Source organism: Hyperolius riggenbachi, chromosome 3, assembly GCF_040937935.1.
Source record: "Hyperolius riggenbachi isolate aHypRig1 chromosome 3, aHypRig1.pri, whole genome shotgun sequence".
NCBI lineage: Eukaryota > Metazoa > Chordata > Amphibia > Anura > Hyperoliidae > Hyperolius > Hyperolius riggenbachi.
The window spans coordinates 254,506,419-254,528,420 of NC_090648.1; the positions used below are offsets into that span (position 1 = coordinate 254,506,419).

The 22,002-nt window shown below is 40.3% G+C and overlaps 1 protein-coding gene across 3 annotated transcripts in view; it reads left to right on the forward strand.

Annotated features, from left to right (window-relative positions):
* Positions 1 to 22,002, forward strand: part of PCLO (piccolo presynaptic cytomatrix protein) — a 346,941-nt gene that overhangs the window by 212,779 nt on the left and 112,160 nt on the right. For 2 of the 3 annotated variants that reach the window (XM_068276174.1, XM_068276175.1), the window contains exon 5: positions 16,991 to 21,716. In XM_068276174.1, the coding sequence (XP_068132275.1) occupies positions 16,991 to 21,716 (4,726 nt within the window). The remainder of the gene's footprint in view (positions 1 to 16,990; positions 21,717 to 22,002) is intronic. The other variant, XM_068276176.1, reaches the window with a different exon arrangement.

The window sequence follows — 22,002 nt, forward strand, 5'->3', positions numbered from 1 at the left end:
TTTGTAAAAAATGTTTGGAATGAGGTATGATTTTCGTTCCACTTCTCATGTGTACACCACTTTGTATTGGTCTTTCATGTGGAATTCCAATAAAATTGATGCATGTTTGTGGCAGTAATGTGACAAAATGTGGAAAACTTCAAGGGGGCCAAATACTTTTGCAACCCACTGTACATATGTATTTTGTATATGCCGATGTTTTACTGTTGTGTGTGTGTATATATATATATATATATATATATATATATATATATATATATATATATATATATATATATATATATCTTGAAGAGATGTATACATTATATTATAATGTATACGATAAATGTTTTAGAGCATTGAATAAAGTATAAATACTGATGCATTTTATAGATAAGGATTAATGTCATCCCATGAAATGGCTTGCATGTACAGCGTTTAACTAATTGTTAATGCTTACAAAACAAACAATATCTGAATCACTTTTTCAGTATAGTGGCCTTCAGACTGGAGGCATAGACTGGCTTTGTGCCCCATGGCTTATTACTATTAGCTTTGTGTTACTGTTAATATTATTATAATTATTATTGTGCACTTATATAGTACTGATATTTCCGACATAATTTTACAGAGTGCATAGTATGTAATTTACTTTTACCCAATAGAACTAATAATCTAATGTCTCTACTATAGGGTATGTCCAATTTGGGAAGGTGGAGGAGGCTCTCCAATATGTTTTTACGTTGAGTAAAACCTACAGTTCCCAGAGAAAACACACTCAAAACATGGTAGACATACAATCTACATGTAAATATTGTTGTGGCAAGGTATCAAATCCGGAACTCTAGCCTTGGGAGAGGAGACTGCTAGCTATTATACCCCTGGGCTGCCCATATATGTGTTACAGGCAAAATACGAAATTGAGGCATTCTATAGAATGCCTGACCATTTTAGGCAAAGTACGAAAAGTCAGTTTTGGTTACATACTTTGCCGAGGCATTATATAGAATGCCTAAGACAGGTTCGGCAAAGTGCGCAATGTCTGTTTTTTTTGTTACGTACTTTGCCTAGGCATTCTACAGCAAGCCTGAACTTTCAAACTTTGCCTGTAACATTCACTGTATAGTGAATGTACAACCGACCACCTGTAGTTGTGAGTGGTCTCTCTCCTTTCCTGTTATGTCTGCAGCTCTCTTTCTCTTCCTTACTTTAGTTGTTTTCAGTAGTGCTCTCTTGTCTGTGCCACTGCTTTGCTTTGTCAGTCTCACCAATGGCTGGTCTCTTCTTTAGTCTCGGCCTCTATTTTCTCACAAAAAAATCATGCTCATTTCTTGCTGCGGTAGAGCATTGTATCATGACTCTAAACTTTTTTTTTTTTTTGCTGCATCCTGGCTTTTCAGGCTCCTCCCCCTCACTAGCCTTCAACTGCCAAAACCCAACTGCCATTTTTCCCCCTGCACATGATGTCCAGTTTTTCTCTCTCCTTTTTCCTGCTCATGTATTGTATTTGCCCATTTGTCCCAGTTATTACACTATTTAAATTGTGTCCCTATCACAATGTATGGTGCCAATATTTTATTTAGAAATAAAGGTGCATTTTTTCAGTTTTGCGTCCATCACTAGTTACAAGCTTATAATTTAAAAATGTTTGTAATATACCATCTTCACATGCATATTAAAAAGGTTCGGACCCTTAGGTAACTATTTATGTTTTTTTTAACTGTAATTTATTTTTTCATTAAAAATTGTATTTGGGTAATTTTTGGTGTGAGAGGTCAGTTAAATTTAAATGTAATCATGTATATTTATTTCATTAAAAAATGTATGTAGATGTAGTTTTACTATTTCAAAAATTTTGTTTTAGTCCTGGAATGAACACTCTCGCTTCCAGGAAGCATAAGGAGGATGGGAAACTTTTTTTTTATCAGAAAGACAGCGGCTTCTGATAAAAAGCCATCAGTCTTTCTACTCAGATCAATGAATGGGAACTATGTTCCCATTTATTGCTCTCCGGGCTAACGGGGGGCAACATGGGTGTGCAGGGGGGCGCAGCAGTGCATCAGCAGCCGCTTGGACATGACAATCATGTCCAGACGGCTTAAATGGTTAAAGCAGTGTTTTTCATTACTTCTGGAATTGAAGTTCAAAATTGAAAAATTGGGGACTTTATATAAAGCTGTAGACAGCAGAAAACAGTCATAATTTTCAGTACAAGTGGTGGCAGTTTCCAGGGCGCCGTTTTTATAATAGTTCCGAACACTTGAAATGATCAGAATTTTATAAAGAGTTTTCACATTACTGCAAACGTGCAAATTCTCTACAACATTTAGTTATTGTAGCATGTACGGCGGCTTTGTTATTAACCAATAAAAGTGGCGCCATTGACTTCAAGGCATCTTGCCCTCAAATCTTCATGAAATTGTAAAAGGTGAATTTTAAAGCAAACAATGCAGCAACTCCTCAAAAGGGTTGGTAAAAGGCCAATACACTGTTCAGAACAATGCATACAATCACAAGTTGTGCATTGCTGTGGACTTCAAAAATGTCTTATTTAAAGCCGTGGGCCCTTTCTGCACTCTTTTCTGCGCACTGCATCACACATGTTCTAAACAAGTTCATACTGTATCCTTAATTCAGTTCCACACAGTATTTTTTTTTAATTATTTTAACTTTGGATAGTGTAGGAAAAGTTAGTTAGTCTCTGTGAGAAAACACGGAAAAGCCGCCGCATGTGCTCAGAACAAGGCGGCTGATTCCGCATCTAACGCGGCGGTTTGCACGCGTAGGCCTACATCTGCCAGTATGGCTAAACGCGGAGAAACCACCGCATGCCCTGATAGCGGTGCGGCTGGTTCCGCGTCCAGTGCGGCGGGTGGTACACAACGCATGTCTGGTGTGGCTGGGACCAATAGTCCACACAGGTTCAGAAGGACGCGCGCGTGCGCTGAGAGGCAGAACTTTTATGACAGCCAGAAGAGAGTCAGCTGACTAAGCTGGTCAGCTGATGATTCAACCACTTTGAGAACTATCTCCCCAGTTAAGAGATAGTTCACAGATCAGTCAGTGACATCCTCCTATTGGTGTCACTCATGCTCTGGTCCTTCCTTCTCCCAGCCTGACTCCTCCCTTCGGGAGATTCTCAGGCTGCTGAAAGGTACTCGTTCTCTAGTGCAGTATTCCTTACTGCCTTTGTACCTGTCCTCCAGATTTTGTCCTCAAAGTATTACTGTTGCACCAAACACTCATATTACTCAGGTGTCCAGAGGTTAGTAATATATCTGATTATCGGTGATACTGCAGATCATCAATAATCAGGTATATATCTGCATTTTTGGTGATAATGCAGATCACCAATAATCAGACCCTCTGTGTTACACCGATCGTTACATTCTCTTGAGATTACCTCCACAAATTGTAATTTGTTTACTATTAATAGAATGTAACAGCCTGCATCATACATCCTGAGGTCAACAAGCCTGCCTTAATCTAAAAAAAAAGTACAAATAATTATGCAAGTACATTGCAATATTGATTAGGACCTTATTTTAAGTTTTTAAGGCACATGTAGGATATATACAATGCCACTTCCAAGCCTGGGCTGCACAATTCACACCAATCACATTTAAATCAATAGATTTAACTCCTTGTTGGATTTTTCTCAGTTATTGCAAGTGTAGCAACTGATAACCAAAAACTAAAGGGAACCTGCAGTAAGATACATATGGGGAATGCCATATTTATTTCCTTTTAAACAATGCACATTGCCTGGCTGTCGCGCTGATCCTCTGCCTCTAATACTTTTAGCCATAGACTCTGAAAAAGCATGCAGATCAGGTGTTCCTACAGAAATGTGACAGAATTAGCTGCATGATTGTTTCAGGCATGGGATCCAGACACTACTGCGGCCAAAGAAATCAGCAGGGCTGCCAGGCAAATGTTATTGTTTAAAAGGAAATAAATATGGGAGCTTCCATATACTGTACCTCTCACCTTGGGTTGCTTTTAAACTTCAGAAATGAGCCATAACCCAATACAAAGTAACAGGGTTAAAATGTTTCTGCTTTAAACAGAGCTAATGAAAGTTCTTCCCAATAGAGGTAACAAGTTATAAAAAATAACTCATGGGGTTTATGACAACAACAAAAAGCAAAACAAAAGAAAATCTGCCTTATTACCATTTCATTACTCTGTCTAGAACTAAAATGAACGTTTTTGCTGTAATTGGGTCTTAAAATAAATTTTAAGTAAGGAATATGGAAGAATATTGAAAAAGCTATTTGATTCCTCTTAAAATGTATTAGGGCTCGTTTCCATATGCGCACTTCCACCTGCGCTTATGGAAACACGATTGCAGGGACATCAGACAGTGCATAGACTGCACTGTCTGCTGTTTCCATACATGCGCTAAGATTCACCACTGAGTCACAGCACATGGTTGCCTGTATTTGCGGAGCGATTGTGCCCACGATCCCATTCAGTGTATTGAATGGGATCGCAAGTGCTCAATCTGTGATCATTCTAAGGCTGGAAGCTCACAGAAAACATCCACAGTTTTCCATAGGAAATTTTGCACATGTATTGCACATTGTAATGAGCGCTTCACCTGCCATAGACCTCCAGCACTTGTTGGCAGTCTATGGTAAACAGAGACACATTGGGGTTGATTCACTAATTGTAGCGCTGCGTAACAGTGAGAGCTATCAGCCGTTATGAGTGCTGTAAAAGGCTGTAAAAACAAGCGTGCTTTAATTACTATCATTGCATGCTACGAGACGTATTGGCATCATAGCGTGCATAATGGGGGACTGGCAGTCAGCGTACGCTATGCTGCTGAATTGCAGCATAGCGAACGATATGAGTTAACTTGGCTCCGATCCTCCCGGCATCATCACTAGCGCGGGTCCAGTCAGATTAAAGGACTTGATCTCCGCGCTATGATTGGCCCAATAGGTCTGTTAAGCTGGGTCAATCAGAGTGCGGAAATAATAAAAAGGCTTGGGAAATTTCCATTCACATATTTTTAAAGTTTTCAAACCTCAGTAGGGGCCATTGGGACCTACCATAGTGAAACAGAGTATGCTCTTTTATTTTTTACTGTATAATCATTTGCCTCCACAGCTCATGCTGGAAAAAAACTGTATATACTCGAGTATAAGCCGACCCGAGTATAAATCGCCCCCCCAACTTATACCATAAAAAAACAGGGAAAATGTATTGACCCGAGTATAAGCCGAGGTATATCAAGTATAGGTAGCCAGGTGTAGATGTCTGCAGTATAGGTAGCCAGCCATTGGTGCTCTAGTATAGGTAGCCATGTGTAGATGTCTGCAGTATAGGTAGCCAGCCATAGGTGCTCTAGTATAGGTTGCCAGGTGTAGATGTCTTCAGTATAGGTAGCCAGCCACAGGTGCTCCAGTATAGGTGGCCAGGTGTAGATGTCTGCAGTATAGGTAGTCAGCCATAGGTGCCCCAGTATAGGTGGCCAGGTGTAGATGTCTGCAGTGTAGGTAGCCAGCCATAGATGCTCTAGTATAGGTGGCCAGGAGTAGATGTAGGCAGCATAGGTAGCCAGCCATAGGTGCTCTAGTATAAGTAGCCAGGTGTAGATGTCTGCAGTATAGGTAACCATCCATAGGTGATCTAACATAGGTGGCCAGGTGTAGATGTCTGCAGTATAGGTAGCCAGCCATAGATGATCTAACATAGGTGGCCAGGTGTAGATGTATCTAATATAGGTAGTCAGCCATAGGTGTGCCCCTTTCCCCCATAGGCATTGTGCCTCCCTTCCTCCCCTTGCAGGCTGAAAGATTAGATAGGAGAGGGGATCAGCGGGACTCAGCTGCGGGCCGACTCTTCCCTCTTGTTGGGTCCCCTCTCCATGCCTGAAACAACAGTAGCAGCGGCGGCAGCTGGGTGTCTCACCTTCCGGGTGGCTCCAGGCAAAGATCAAATGCCTCCGGGCTCCTCCGTGGCTAACAGGAAGTAGCAATCACACTACTTCCTGTTAGCTACAATGTACATGGAGGAGCACGGAGAGATTTGATCTTTGCCTGGAGCCGCCCGGAAGCCGAGACACCCCGCTGCCGCCGCTGCTGCTGTTATTTCAGGCATGGAGAGGGGGCCTGACAAGAGGGAAGAGTCGGCCCGCGGCTGAGTCCCGCTGTTCCGCTAATCCCCTCCCCTATCTAAACTTTCAGCCCGCGGGGAAGGGAGTAGGGGAGAGAAGAGGAGGGGTGCGAACTGCTTGCGGGGGGGGGGGGGTATGCCTGGCCACCTATACTCTCTCGAGTATAAGCCGAGACCCCCACTTTGGGACCACTTTTTGGGTCCCAAAAACTCGGCTTATACTCGAGTATATACGGTGTGTGCAGACTTCTCATTATTCACTATGTATTACAAGCTTGCAAAAAACAAACAATAAGAAAAAAAAAAAAAAACAATAAGAAAGGTCCATATTCTGGACACACATAACATATTAATGCATATGCATAAGAGTGACTCAGTCCTCCCTCAGAATATATTGGCATCATAAAACATCTTTAAATCTGTTGTTATCCTGAAACATGGCATATGATTCAGGATCATGTAATAACAATTTGTTTATGTTCTAAACCAACACATTTTTGCTTAATTAAGAATGTTATTGAGGATTAATAATAGAAAATATGTTTAACTATAGGTATAACTGTAGGTAAGACTCTTAAATCTGCATGCACCACAAAGAAGCAGTTTTCTAACTTTTTCCAGGGTTTCCAGGGCACCATGTCAAAGAAGGATGAAACTCAAACAAATGATTAGAAAATTATTTATCATTGAATGTAAAGAAAATGCCTTTTTTGCAATTAATAAGCTTCTTCTCTAACATTTTTTAGTTGGCAATCCCCTTCAAATGTGCTAGCACCACCCTAAGGCCACATGGCCCATGTTGGAAATGACCACTGTAGAATGTGGTGCTTTGCCTCTTGTTGGTTTGCCTTTTTAGATTGTCAATGCAAATCCTTTGTAGATGGAGCACCATGACTTATTTGCTAGAAGTCTTGATATGTACATTTGCATTCCAGTTCAGTATTTTAAGGTGCACTAAATCAGTGTATAGTACTATGGCTTAACCTCAGCATGGACAGAGTGCAGGACTGTCTTTAAAGAGGAACTTCAGCCTAAACAAACATACTGACATTAAGTTACATTAGTTAAAGGGAAGGTCCGAGCAAAATAACAAATGAGTTTCACTTACCTGGGGCCTCTACCAGCCCCATGCAGCCATCCTGTGCCCTCGTAGTCACTCACTGCTGCTCCAGTCCCCCGCTGGCAGCTTGCCGACCTTGGAGGTCGGCGGGCCGCATTGCGTACATTTTTACGCATTCCCGCTAGTGCAGGAACATTAACACATACATTTTTACGCGTTACTGGTTCAATGCGTGAGCCAGTAACGCGTAAAAATGTATGTGTTAATGTTCCTGCACTAGCGGGAATGCGTAAAAATGTACGCAATGCGGCCCACCGACCTCCGAGGTCGGCAAGCTGCCAGCGGGGGACTGGAGCAGCAGTGAATGACTACGAGGGCACAGGATGGCTGCATGGGGCTGGTAGAAGCCCCAGGTAAGTGAAACTCATTTTTTTATTTTGCTCGGACCTTCCCTTTAAGTTAATTAAAATACATAGGTAATATAATCTGTAACCCACCCTGTTTTAAAAGAACAGGCAGATGTTTGTGATTTCATGGGGCAGCCATCTTTTTGATTGAAAGGTGGTGAAAGGGAGCATGAGACACAGTTCCAACTGTCCTGTGTCCTGATCAACCCTCCCAGCTGTGCACTAGGCAATCACAACAACAACATCATAAACCCCATTATGCTTTGCACAGCATCAGGGGAAATATGCCCGGGCGGGTTTCTTTGATGGGGCAGAGCTTAGCTTCTGTGCAGCTAAAAATTAGGCTTCGGTAAGAAAAACAAAGTCCTGATTCTGTGAAACTGTTAAAGAAACATAAAGCCTTTTCAGTGCTGCTGAGTAGATTTTTAGTCTGGAGGTACGCTTTAAGCTCTGTGGGACAAATTGACACCAGCAACCCACAGGGCAGTTACTAGAGAGTTTTTTTTCCCTCATTTTAGTTAATCGTTTTTAAATAGGAAAGCAAGAGAGTATCATTAGTAAAATTGCAAATAGCAGTTAACTTTGTAACCAATCATTTTACACCTAAGCTTTTGTTAAGAATACTAAATACCATACAGTACTGTCATTCTGCACTGGATGGTCTTGTGTGAATATAGTCAGAGAGTTACTGAATTATTCCGATAAGTAATCAGTTAAAATGAATGACTCCTAAAATAGAACTTCAGTTGGTTCTAAAATCTACCTGCCACATCTATTCTTCTTTATGAACACTGTTCCTTCAAACCTCTTACACCTGCACTTTCACTATCTCTCTCATTTTTTGAGGTTCATGCAGGCATTGTCTACTGTCCTCACCACTTCCAGATTGCTGTAATCTATCATCCTCCTGGACCAGCCTCTACCTTTATAGACTACTTCTCTGCATGGCTAGTCCAGTTCCTCTCCACTGACAAACCTTCTAAATCAGGGATTTCAATGTTCCCATTGCTAGCAACAGCCCTACTGTCACTAAACTTTTCAAACTAGCCTCCTCTTATGACCTCTTTTAGTGGTCCTCTACTTCCACCCACAAAGATGGCCACACTCTGGACTTAGTCTTCACTCGGCTTTGCTCTGTTTCAACCTTTAATAACGCTCTATTTTACCTCACAGATCACAACCTCATAACATTCACAATCTGTCCCTCACAGTCTCTTCTTTCTCCAGCACTGCACAAATTCAAGTAGGAATTATTGAAACCTTGATCTTCAGTCCCTGGCTGATTCTTTAAAAACCCTGAGAAATCTATCATCCTACAGTGACCTTGAAACAGCATCCACTCACTATTCCAACATTGTCTCTGCTGTCATTAATTCAGTTGCCCTTCTCACCAACATTCTTCCCCTCCGCATCAACAGACTGAACCCATTAAATGACTGAAAAGACAGTCCAGAGAGGCAGGGCAACTGTGGAGGAAAAGCACTACTGCAGAGGACTTTCAGCATTATAAAAAAAATGCTGCACTAGCTGCACAGGAACACCCTTTCCCTTGCAAAGCAGTCATATTTCAACTCATTAATCTCTTCACAATCCCATAGCCCTAAACATTTTTTTTACACTGGCAAATCCCTACTCTGCCCCACCTCCTCACCATCTTCATGTTCAGCTGAAGATTTTTTTTATCATACTTAATTAGCAAGATTGAAACAATACAGAATAGCTTCCAAATGCAACCCCTTTTACCAATCCAACCATCTATTCAACCATCCTCAACTCTGCCTGATTGCTGATACCTAGCCTGTCATTCACACTGACCTCACCCTCTGTAAAGACTTTCACTGCTTTAATTGAACAGCGCCTTTCTTCGCTGATCTCTAAAGCTCATCTTACTTCCTGTTATCTAAACTCTATTCCCTATTATCTTATACCCCAGCTTTCCTCTTCCTTCATCTCTGCTCTAATCACTTTTTCAACCTCTCAATCTCAAGTGGCATTTCCCCTTTAAACAAACAATCATAAGACTACGAAAGAAAAAAAAACAAAACTTCTTTGCACACTACAGCCCTCCCTAATTATCGACTAGTCTCATTTCTTCACATCTATACAGAACTGTCTGACTTCATGTCTACTAACTCCTTGTTAGACCTCCAGTCTGGTTTCCGATCTCACCATTCCACTAAAATAGTCCTCACCAAAGTTGCAAACAACCTCCTTGTTGCAATATCTAAAGGCCAATTTACTGTACTAATACTCCTTGACCTTTCCTCTGCCTTTGACACTGTTGTTGATGCTTCTCCAGACACTCTCGTCACTAGGTGTCAAGGGCCTAGCACATTCTTGTATTAGCTCCTACTTGTCTAGACGCTCTTTCACTGTCTCTTATTCTAACACTACCTCCTCTCCATGCCTTTTATCTGTTGGTGTACCACAAAGCTCCATTCTATGACATCCTCTCTCCTCCATCTATACTCATAGCCTGGGACAATTAATTTTTCGTTCCCAGTATCCCCTCTACGATGATGACACCCAAATCTGTCTCTCAGCTCCTGACCTCTCTACACTATTATCTCGAGTCCCTGACTGTCTGTGTGCAGTTTCTGCATTCATGTCATCCCATTTCCTCAAACTTAACATTAAAAAAACAGAAATTGTGATATTTCCTCCATCTCTCTCTCTGCTCCTCCACCTATCATTACAATTAAAGGATGCTCGAAGTGACATGTGACATGATGAGATAGACATTGCTATGTACAGTGCCTAGCATACAAATAACTATGCTGTGTTCCTTTTTTTCTTTCTCTGTGTAATGATCCGCTCAGCTGCCTGCGCAGGCAGGCAGCTTTTTGACCACTGTTCAGGTCTGCATTCTGCAGGTCTCTGGAAGAGAGACCTTTTGTCAGTTTTGCAGCTTGCTGCTGCTGAGGAATTTGCATATTTTTGTCATGCAAATTGCCTAGCCACATCCTGTGTAGGCTTGCTCTATATATATATATATATACCATGTGATTCCACAGTAAGTCGCTGGTCATAAGTTTTAGTCCTGTGAAACACTCCTGGAGTGTCAGCCTTGCTCATTGTTTGAAGATTAGCCTAGAGTAATTCCTGGGACTGCACTAGGCAGGTGCCCTACTGCAGTTAGGATTGCATATCTGTTTTGTTTGTCTGTTGCGATTGTCCTGTCCCAGCGGTGGTCGACAGGAAGTCGTTCTGATCTTTGTTCTTGGAGTATAGCTGGAGCAGCGGTTGCTACCAGCTATCTCATCTGATCTGTCTTGCCTGGATCGCACTCGCCTTGCGCTAGTGCTGTGGATCCGTCTGATCTCCATCTCTCTTTCTATACTTTGATCGCACTTGCTCTGGCGGAAAGAGCAGTGGATCCAGCTCGCCCTGTTTCTATACTTGGATCGCACTCACTCTGGCAGAAAGAGCAGTGGATCGTATCTCTCACTTATTCCTGTTTTTGTGTATCTGTCTTGTCTGCTACGAACGCTTGCTGGAGGCTCGGTGAGGTAACCGTTAAGCAAGCGCTCGCGTCCTCTGTTTCATGTTTGTCTGTCAGTGGTTAGTTAGCCGTGCTTGTCTCTGTTGTGCTTATCACGCGGAGACCACGCAGAAAACGTGTTCGCTGTTGCGAATGAGTGCGGTGTTCGCGTTTAGTTAGCGTTTGTTATTTTCTTTATCTTCTCATTGTATTATTTGCTGTGCCTTTGCTACTCTCGTGCTCTGCCTTGCTGTAGCCTTGTGTCACCTCTGGCAATCGCCTCTCTCGCGATTGTGTTCCTACTTCATATCTGCTGTTGTGTATGCACCATCGCGGGTTGGCGACTAGTTTGATGCACACACATACAATCTGTCCCTTTGCTCAATCTCATTCGCAATCGCTTCTCAGGCGATTGCGTTCTCACTCAGTTTCCTTTGTTGTGTGTCCACCGTTGCAGGTTGGCGACTAGATTGGTGCACACACATACATTCCTCCTCTGTGCTTATTCTGTCTTGTGTCGCTGTTAGCAATCACCATCTCCTGCGATTACCTTCTCACCTTATCTTCATGGTTGTGTGTTCATCGTCGCAGGGTGGCGACTAGATTGGTGGACATGCATACCCTCTGTCTTGCCCTGCGTTTCTTCCCTTCGTACAATTCCTGGCTGGCGTCTGTGGCAGGGCAGAGGAGCTGTTCCTCTGCACTCCACAGCCCCACCTGCCGACAGGAATTTCTCTCTACAGGTGCATTGCACCTTTTGCTGGGTTCCCTCAAATCATACGCTTGTGGAGGATTTAAGCACGTCCTGTGCGCTGATCACGGAGAGAATTCCACAATCGTTACACTCTGTCTGAAAGAGTTAAATATCAGGCATGTAAGTGGCTGACTCAGTCCTCACTCAGACAGGAAGTGACTACAGTGTGACCCTCACTGATAAGAAATTCCAACTATAAAACACTTTCCTAGCAGAAAATGGCTTCTGAGAGCAAGAAAGAGATAAAAAGGGAATTTCTTATCAGTGAGGGTAACACTGTAGTCACTTCCTGTCTGAGTCAGGAAGGAGTCAGCTACTTACATACCTGATATTTAACTTTTTCAGGCAGAGAAAGAAAAAAAAAAGGAATACAGCATAGTTATTTGTGTGCTAGGCACTGTACATATAACATGTCTATCTCATCATGTCACATGTCTATTCGGGTATCCTTTAATGTAGAAAATACCCCAATAACCTCAACTCCTAAAAGCTCATTGCCTGGGGCTAACTTCGGACTCTGAGCTCTCATTTCAACCACATAATAACACATTAACAAACTCCTGCTACTCCCATCTTAAACATATCTACAGAATTTGTCTCTTCCTTTCACATGAGGCTACTAAATTGCTTGCACATGCTCTGATCATTTGTCTCTTGATTAATGTAATATCCTACTCTGTGGTCTACCGAAAAAATAAATGGGCACCTCTCCAGTCTCCTCTCCGCTGCTCTCTGCTGCTTGTCTCATCCACCTCTCCTCACACTCCTCTGAGGCTACCCCTCTCTTCCAATCCCTTCATTGCCTTCCAATTAACCCAAGGATCCAGTTCAAACTCCTAACACTATCATACAAAGCTCTACATAGGCTATCCCCTCCATACATTTCCTTATTAATCTCCATAAATCATCCATCCCGGAACCTTTGCTCCTCCTAAGAGACCCTCTTGTTATCCAGCTTGGTCAACTCCTCTCAGTCTCACATCCAGGACTTGTGATTGTCTCCTTTCCTTTGAAACTCTCTACCACAACCTAACCATCATGCATCTAAGAAAATATTCTGTTCATTTGGCTATGGCCAGCAAATAATCATAACTTGTAAAAAATAAACTTTTTTTTTTTTAGCAGAGAATGGTTAAGCAAGTTATTGTTTTCTAAACCAGTCCATGCCTCTTGTCAAGTGAGGGATAGGCTCCAGACTACACCCATTTTTGGAAGTACATAGTCAAGCCTGGTTATGTATGTTGCTGATACTTGGCTATGGAAAGGTTGAAGTTCTGCTTTGAAGACAGTGGTGAGAGTTTTTCAAAGCTAAAAACCATTTAACAGCATAAGCGATTTTGAAACCTTGGCTCCAATTTATTATTTAATGTAATAGTATTCATTAATGTATTATTATTGTCAATATTCAATCCTCATTCAACCCTCATTATCCAGTACACAATTACACCTACTTCTGTTTAATGTTATATTTTTAATATTACTTTTACATACAAAACAACAAACAAATATAGTATTATGGAAGAAAATCTAATATATTCACATGAAAGTGCTGTACCACTTTTACACAGGGCACCCTGAGTCACAAGGTTGACCCTGATTCCAATGCTTTTGCATGTCAATTAAAATGCCAATTTTGCTGCTATATATATGTTATTTGAGACATGCTTACTTGTAACCAAAGAAAAATACCTTAGAGTTTGTAAATATTAAAGTAGCTGCCATCCAAGTTGGCAACATAGCCAAAAATCAAAAGTGCACAAAGTTATTGAAAATCTTATTAGTACATTAAGTTTAAGGCCAGTCTCCATTGTAGTCCATACTCATTATAATGCATGAGTTAGGCAACTGACCACTGGGAATCCAGCCTCATGTGACAAAATTAAAACTTTACATTTAAAAATTATTGACAGTTTCACAACTTTTCTGTTGTTGTTTTCCTCCCCCTCAAATGGAGCAGATTTATGTTCCTCTAAATCACAGTTGTACAATTTCATCAGTCCCCCATCTTGTTCTTGTCTGTGTATTCGAAGTATTTCTCAGAGGCACAGTAAATAGAAGAAATATGATGTTGTTCAGATGAGATATAATGTTCAGAAATAAAGTGAATAGTGCATAACTCTGACACTGATTTTTTCAGAAGGAATAAATGTAGAAATGTTAGGACTTGGGGGCACAGGGAAATCTTACATCTATTTGAGGATTAATATTCCTTGATACAGTGAAAACAATTTGTATTGTTAATAATAGAGTGATGGAATTCTGCATTTTCACATAATACACTAGTGTGCAAATTCTGTGATATGAAGCTACTTTTTATGGAGAAAATGTGTTGAAACTAAATAGCTGTCTGATGAAAGCTGCCATCATCTATCACACAAGGTTTATACTAGTTCTGGGTATAGTCCTTTTCAGTGGCTAACTCTAGCGGAAATCACAGCAAGCAAAGTAGAGTAAGTGATTTTACTCATACAATGTTTATAAACATTTCTATCAACTGAACTCCATTCATATAATTGATTAGAGAAGAATAGGCAAATATATGCATGACTCTTTCTTAACCTCACCCCCTGTTGCTGAAATCCAGTAATAAAATGGTTCTGGGATGATTATCTTAACAATCATTTTATCAGCCCTCCAAGCCTGTACTATGGCCCCAATTCATCATTGTCTTTGCGATAACTTTTTCCAGTTCGTTAAATTACAGAATTTGAAGTTTATCAATTTCTAGTTGTATTCATCAAGGTTTTTCCGCATACAGTGTAACTTCGATAACAATGCGGTAACCATTCGGTAACGTGTCGATATTTCCATTTTACAGCGGTAATTTAACACAAGGCCATAAGATTCCCGTGGAATTGTGGGCAAAAAGGCAGTCCTTTGAACACCACATAACAACATTCCAAATAGGGCTTAACACCTGGACCAGGATTCTGGAAGTAGCTTGGGACAATCCCACAATTTCGCCAGCTACTGCTTGATAGGAGCCTTTTCTGAAAAAATGTAGTGCAGCTAGCAATTTAGTTAACCCTGGCACTGCCTGTGTTCTCTTACAAAATGATTCAAGAGAAGTCCCGATGTCCTGATATAGCAAATAAATCCATTCTCTTGCAAATTGATACAGTTCTAGACCTTATTCTTGCCCTTCTGCACCTTCGAATCACTCTCAGCTGATACATAACCACTTCAAATGGCTCCATCTTCTCTGTCAGCAATGATCTAACAGGAATAACGACAGAGCAGTGAAGGAGATAACTAATCCTAAATTTAACGCTAAACCACGCCCACTTTCATTTTCATGAATTGCACTTTCTTCCATTTTATCGCATCATTACCAAATGATTACCGAATGCTCGCTTACAGCTGTAGATAACATTGATGAATCCTGAAATCAACTTATCGAGTTTGGTATTTTACCGAGCTGTCAGTAATTGATTCGATAAGTCTTGATTAATCGAGGCCTATGTGTCAGACAGCCAGTTCCCTCTTTGAAATTCAACAGAATTCTTCTGACACACAGTAAATTAGTTGCTGTAAAGTATTGTTCCATGTTAGCCATCAATTAAAGCAATCAGCATGACTTTAAAAACAATCAACTTTTATTGGTTTACAAAGAGTAAGTTTTTGATGAATATGCCCTCTGCAGGCAATATATGAATAGAGTATGTAAAAGACCTATTGGCCAAAACCTTACTCTTAACTTTTAAAGTTAGCCAATAGATGGTATCATCCCAATTCAAAACTCCCTGCTTTAAATTAGTTGCTAAAAGAATAGAGGCAGAAATAATATTTATATGCTTTTAAATCACACCTTATATCAAGACACTACTAAAGCTTCCAGTATTGCTTGTATGTCTACAAATTTGGGTGCCCATGGTGGCTTGGAAATTTGGGAGCCACCCTAGACCACAATGTTAAGTACAGCTATAGTGATGCTCAGAGGACAAATGGGCACCGGTAGCATCAGATTATTATAATTTATTGGATGTATATAGCATCAACATATTACACAGGCTGCTTTAAAATGCACCTGGAGGACACAAATGGACTCGTTAGATACTTACCTTAGTAAGGATAATCCTGAGTCTCCCCTCATCCTCCTTACCCCCACTGATCCAATGCTAGGAGCTTCTGAACCTATTAGACAAGGGTCTATCAAATAGGTTTGCAAGGCCATGCTCCTGCACATGTACAAGGGCAGCCATACTGAGCAGGCACAAGGCAGCCTGTGCCTGCTCAGTAGCTTGGAGCACTCATTCACAGTTTATTCCTCTGTTCATGAGTGGCTCCTGCACAGGCATGGGCTGTCAGTGTGCCTGTAGAGTACAGCTGAAAAGAAGAAGAGGGTCCTGGTGTCCGGTAGTGGGCTCAAGGAGGATCTGAAGCCTTTGAGAATAGTTTTTTTAAACTCATAGGTTTGCTTTAAATGAAAATTAAAGTGAAATGTATGTGATGTATGTTTCTGTATGGGTACCATATGTGTGACTGAGTGAGTTGCAAAGATTCCCTCACCTGTGGAATTATACACTGATGCAGCAGCAAAATATCACATGTATTAAAAGTGTACCCGAGGAAAGATATACATGATGAGATAAATGTGTATGTACAGAGTTAAACATATTAATAACCAGGTGGTTTATCTTTTTTTTATTTTTCTACCTGAAATAGATAATTTCCAGGCATGCAAGTGACAGCTTCTGTCTTGTTGGTACCTTGTTGGGATAGTAAACCTCACGGATAAGCAAATTACAGCCATAGAAGTTTTCCTGGCAGAATACATTTTCTGAGGGCAGGGGAGAGATAGAAAAAAGTCATGGTCAGGTTAATGTATTTTAACGCTGGGACACTTAATAGACTGCCATTGAGCCGAGACAATAAAACATTCAATCCAATGTGTAAATGTTTAAATATAAAATAATACCATGGGGTATCTAAAAGTCAATTTTAGGCGTAGGAGAATAATACAATTGTTTATCTCATCAGTTTATTTTCAGCTCAAGTTCACTTTATGCAACAAATTTACATACGTTTTCACTTTTTTAATATTTTTTTTCTGCCAGGAGTTTATCTTTATAGAAATGTATTCTATCAGTAATTTTGCCTTTTAAAACTAATGAGAAAGACTGTTAAAAAAATGCTGGGATTGGATGATGAAAACTTCTATTTTTCTTTTTGTTTTCTTTTAGGAAAAAGAAGAATCCGAAAACTCAAATTCACAACAACAGAAAAGTCCCCAAGGTTTAAGTGATACAGGATATTCATCAGATGGCATATCTGGTTCACTTGGAGAAATACCAAGTCTAATTCCAAGTGATGAAAAGGATTTGAATAAGGAACATATAAAAAAGGAGCCCTTTTTTCATGATATTAGTCCATCAAGTCCATCAGATTTAGCAAAACTAGAGAGTACAGTTTTATCAATTTTAGAAGCTCAAACAAGTGTTCTTGCTGATGAAAAGTTACGGAAAGGAAGTGATATGTATGGAAGGTATGCTGGACAAACCCAAGACAGGCCCAAAACAAAAATAATGCCAATGACTCCGGAATCCTGCAGCTCAGATGAAGAACTTGAAGATGTTGAAACAGGGAAAGAGGATATCATAAAAGATAATGGTAAAAGAGTTTTGTCATCACGGAAAGTTCAAAAAGACGGTGTAAGCTCTGGAAAAGACATAGCTTCTCAAAGGAGACGTGATTCTTTGGATGATAGCAGTGAAAGTGAAAATTCACCTATTCCACAACGGAAAAGAAGAGCCAGCAATGAATCATCAAGTAGTGATGATTTCAAACATGATGATAGCCAAGGATCTGGAGATGATGAAGACTTTATTCGTAAGCAGATAATTGAAATGAGTGCTGATGAAGATGCATCGGGGTCAGAAGATGAGGAATTCATTAGAACAAAACTAAAAGAAATCAGTGGCAGTGAAGGTCAGAAAAAAGATGCTAAAGCAAAAGCAGTACCTGTAAAAGCCAAAAGATTAACAAAGAAAAGTAGTGCTAGTTATGATGAGGATGGTGTAAGAAGGCATTCCTGGCATGATGATGATGATGAAGAAGATGAGGATGAGGAAACATATGATGAGAGTCCAGAGCCAAAATTCAGAGAAACTAAAAGTCAAGAAAGTGAGGAACTTTCCATAAGTGGAGGTGGGGGTCTTCGTAGATTCAAAACAATTGAATTAAATAGCACAACTTCTAGTACTTATACTGAAAATGCTGCAAAACCATCTACTGCACTGTATTATGATGAGGAACCAGAACTGGAAATGGAAAGTTTAACAGACTCTCCAGAAGACAGGTCTCGTGAAGAAAGATCTTCAAGTCTTCATGCTTCAAGTTTTACTCCTGGTACATCACCTACATCAGTGTCCTCACTAGATGAAGACAGTGATAGCAGTCCAAGTCATAAAAAAATGTCCGGAGAAAGTAAGCAGCAAAGAAAAGCTAGGCATCGATCACATGGGCCAGTTCTACCAACTATTGAAGATTCTTCAGAAGAGGAAGAGTTACGAGAGGAGGAAGAACTCTTAAAGGAGCAAGAAAAGCAAAGAGAAATAGAACAACAGCAAAGAAAAGGTTCTAGTAAAAAATCCAAAAAAGACAAAGATGAATTAAGAGCGCAGAGAAGACGAGAGAGGCCGAAGACTCCTCCAAGTAATCTTTCTCCTATTGAAGATGCTTCTCCAACAGAAGAATTGCGTCAAGCAGCAGAGATGGAAGAACTTCACAGATCTTCTTGCTCTGAGTATTCACCTAGTATTGAATCAGAACCTGAAGGATTTGAAATAAGTCCACAAAAGATAATAGAAGTACAAAAAGTATACAAGTTGCCTACCTCAGTATCATTATATTCTCCCACAGATGTAACAACAGTTGCTGTATCAGAAAACAAAAATGGTCAGCAAGCTTTAAAAAGTGCTGAGGAGGCATATGAAGAAATTCTGTATAAAGCCAAATTATATCAGAATGAGAAGGAAAAAGAGGAAATCTTTGAAAAAGAACCGTTATATGGGGGCATGTTGATTGAAGATTATATCTATGAATCATTAGTAGAAGAAAATTATGAAGAAAGCTTAGATTCTGATATGTTATGTGCTCGGGATCAGGAATATCGAGTAAAAGAGCTAAAAAATAATTCTATGGGTGATATTTGTGTGGATGTTGTACAAGAGGAATGTTTTACAACAGAAACATTCCATACAATTGTTCCTCAAGAAGATATAGTTTCAAGTTCCTATATTGTTCCTGAAAGTCATGAGATAATTAACTTAGATAACACTGATGAGAGGCCCCTTAGTGATGCCACTTCTGGTTTATATGACCTTATCAACTGCCAAAACTTACAGCTAACACCAGGATCCAGTCCAACTCAGCCAAAAAATGACTTTAGCATGAAATCAGCTTCTGGACCTTCTGTTATACTAGATGTACATACAGCAAGAGCTATCCCGTCTCTTTCCGTGGATTCTTCATCCCTTAGTACAATCTCTATTCCTGATGTTAAAGTCACACAGCACTTTACTGCAGAAGTTGAAGATGATGTAATAATAATTGACTATGCGGTAGAAAAGGGATCTGAAAGTTTAGATTCAGGAACTACTGGAACATCTGTCAATCAAGAATTTGATTTTAGTGACAGAACATCTCATAATGCCGGCATGCATCCTATTAAGTTAACTGACTCAGGTGCATTAGAAAATGACTCTTTATTTTCTCTGGCAGACATTACCCCTCAAGACTCAGAAACATCTATTACAGATCATGTCATTATCTCAGTACCTGATATTGCACAGCTCACAGATATCAAAACTCAGCCAGTTTATTTGGAAAATGAACAATGCAAGATAGACTCTTTACTAACAAAAAGTCATCCTGATTTAGATAAATCTGAAGTAGTAAGTAAAGAGTATACAAAAGACAGTGTGACTTCTGACACTTATTCTGCAGGAAAAGTTCCAGCACCCATTGTATGCTGTGTGTCAACTAAGCACACTGTGACTCTAACATCAGTTACAGATACTTCAACCACGGCTCCAAAATTACAGTCGGTAATATCAACAGTTCCCTCAGTCACTTCAAAGGTAATATCTTTCTTCAAAAGTAGTCCTGCTGATTCTGCAGTTGATTTAGCATCATCTTCTTCATCCTCTCCTCTTCCACCACCCCCACCACCACCACCATTACCTCCGGCAACTCCACCTAAACCCGCAGTATATTCAAAAAAGAGGCAAGCACCCAAGATTCCATCTACAGCAGCAGCAGCAAAACCATCTACAGTGTTTTCCAGTGCAGAGAGTAGTAAGGTAGGCTCAGCCATGAAATTCAGCACTGTTCCTGCAGTCAAACCTCATGCTCCACCCCCACCAGTTCCTCCAAAGCCATCTTCAATTCCAGCAGGGTTGGTATTCACTCACAAGACAATGGAATTACCTAAGCCTCAAAAAGAAACAAAGCCAGTACAATCTGAATCTCACATATCTATGCAAAAGAAACTTGAAGCACAACAAAAGACACAAACCTATTCTTCTGCTACTTCTTTATCCTTAAATTTGGCTGCATCCACAGATTTTGTATTACCATCTCCTACATCACCTCTTTCTCCTCATTCTAATAAATCCTCTCCAAGGCTAACCAAACCATCACAGGAAACCTATGTTGTTATTACGTTGCCATCAGAACCTGGTACCCCAACTGACAGTGATGTAATTCAAACAACCACATGCTGGCCTTTACAAGCATCAGTAAATGACCACATGATACAAACAACAGGTACAGTTTTTTCTTCTGCACCTTTTATTAGAACTGAGAAAGCAGCAGTATCAATACAATCAGATAATCTGCACAGTTCCCAACAAATAATATCAAAAGATGTTACCGAGGCAGCTGTAACATTACCTCAAAAAACAGTCCCTAGTATTCTTGAAAGTATTCAGTCTGAAAAGATAGAGACGGAACAGACCCAGCCAAAGCTGACAGCAAAAGTTACTGAATCTAGCAGTGATGTAATGGATTTACGTACCTTGAGCAAAGTAGATTACAAAAGTACAGACCTCGAGAGCGATAGCTGCATGGATCTCTCTTCTACAACAGCTGAGGGAAAACGCCAGTCTGCTGCTCATGGGTCTTTCAGTCGACCGATAAGTGCTGTCCAGCCTGCTATTGTAAATCTTAGCACAGCATCACCTGTCATGTCTTCTGTTTTACTGGTTACAGAATCTGTCACTGTCATGACATCTGCAACAACTGTTAGTTACTCAGCTAGTTTAGACAGCTTTGTTGATTTAGGCAATTCAATGAAGGAGCCTTTAAAACTGACTACTTCTAGACCGCCTGAAGAGGAGACCTTAGAATTCCTTGTGGAAGCAGAAGTGCCAATTAACTTATCTATGGGGGTTCCTGCACAATCTGTGAAAAAAACATCTTCAGTTTCTTCAGGTAGTGTAACAGATGGCTGCATTGATATTTCCACATCACAAGAATCTGTAGATAGCGGTGTAGTTGATCTTAGCACAACAAAATCACTTAGAACAATGGTAACTATGGATGATACAACATCAACCATTGTTACTGAAATTATTGAGGATGATGATAAACCGGTGGACTTAACTGCAGGTAGGAGAGCTGTCTGTTGTGATATGGTTTATAAATTACCCTTTGGAAGAAGCTGCATTTCTCAACAACCACCCACAACATTGCCTGAAGACCGTTTTGGCTACAGAGATGACCATTACCAATATGATCGTTCTGGGGCTTCAGGGTTTAGGAGCATTGGAGGGATGAAACCCTCCATGTCTGACACAAACTTAGCTGAAGCTGGACTGTTTTTGTACAAAAGCAAAAATACTTTTGACTATCCAGCTGGAATAACTGAGGTTGCTGTAGACCTTACTTCTGGGAAAGTGACTACAGGTCAGTATGATGTGCCAGCAAATCTTTCCTTGAAATGTGATTATGGTGTTCCCCATCTCATTTCCGGATAGCACTTTTTTTTTGCATTTTATGTCATTTTTTATTTTTGGGACGTTGTGGCAAAGTGTTTTGGAGTACAGGTGTATTTTATTTTCTGTTTTATGTATATGTTTTGCTCACAGGTTCATGCATGTGCCTGCATGTTCCAAATATGATTTTGCTTCTTGTCCAAGTAAATCATTATCCTTTGGAGATTTGCATGCAATTTTATCCATTTATTTCACCA